We start from the raw sequence: 894 nt of genomic DNA on the forward strand, positions 1-894 counted from the left end.
TGTTGTTTTCATATAAGAACAATACAAATTCGTGCCAAGAAAAAGAATGTGATCCTTAAGATATTCTAGCTAAAAACGGTTGTCAAGGTTGCATTTCTTGAATAGGACAAATTGTTGCAACTGCTAGATTTTTTTCTAAAGACTCAATAAATACTTATACGCATGTTGTATCTCGATTTATACTAACGGTCCCTCGTCTCCTTTCAGATCTCTTGATGCATTATCGACTTTAGCGTCTGGTTGGAGTGTTTGAGCCCCCGAAACTAGGGGCAATGGGCGAAAATTTTGCCCCGAGTTTTACCAAGAAGCCGAAACTCCGTCAGGAGGATGACGGCAACAAACTCATATTCGACTGTCAGCTGTCGGCGTCCCCGCAGCCGGACATCGAGTGGTATCGAAGCGACGTGAAGGTTACGGAAAGTCGCAGAATCAAGATCACCGTCAAACAGACGTCGAAAAACATTCACGATGTCCAGTTGATTCTCGACGATGTGGAAGAGGAAGATGCCGGGCTTTACAAGGTCAAAGCCAAGAACAAATATGGCGAGGTGTCGGCGTCCATCAATCTTAACTTCAGTCGTAAGTATTGCGTCCGAGTGGCCGCCGACTCTCCTCCTGCCGGCTTGAGGCGGTGGAGAGGCCGCGCCACCCAGCTTGGTATGCCGCGTGGCTGCGACTCGCGCTCGGGTGGGTGGGACGTCGGGAGGTTCCTGGGGAGGGACTTGGGGGTCTCTAGGACTTCGAGGAATTTGGACAGAACCTATAGGGGTTCTCGAGAGATTGGGAAGGATCTCAGGGAGGGTCCTCAAAGGACTAGGACAGCCTCAGTGGGAGTCACGGTGATACATCTCGAGAAATTTAACAACTCGGACATTCGAAGAATGACAATATACT

General features: G+C 48.9%; 1 protein-coding gene across 1 annotated transcript in view; it reads left to right on the top strand.

The window, feature by feature from the left end:
* Nucleotides 1–233: 233 nt before the first annotated feature.
* The window catches only part of LOC119588147 (twitchin-like), a gene marked incomplete in the record, with an annotated part of 124648 nt that continues 123987 nt past the window's right edge, over nt 234–894 (top strand). Inside the window, 1 exon segment of the mRNA XM_037936853.1 lies at nt 234–579. Within this exon segment, the coding sequence (XP_037792781.1) occupies nt 273–579 (307 nt within the window).

This window comes from Penaeus monodon, chromosome 23 (assembly GCF_015228065.2).
Source record: "Penaeus monodon isolate SGIC_2016 chromosome 23, NSTDA_Pmon_1, whole genome shotgun sequence".
Classification (NCBI taxonomy): domain Eukaryota; kingdom Metazoa; phylum Arthropoda; class Malacostraca; order Decapoda; family Penaeidae; genus Penaeus; species Penaeus monodon.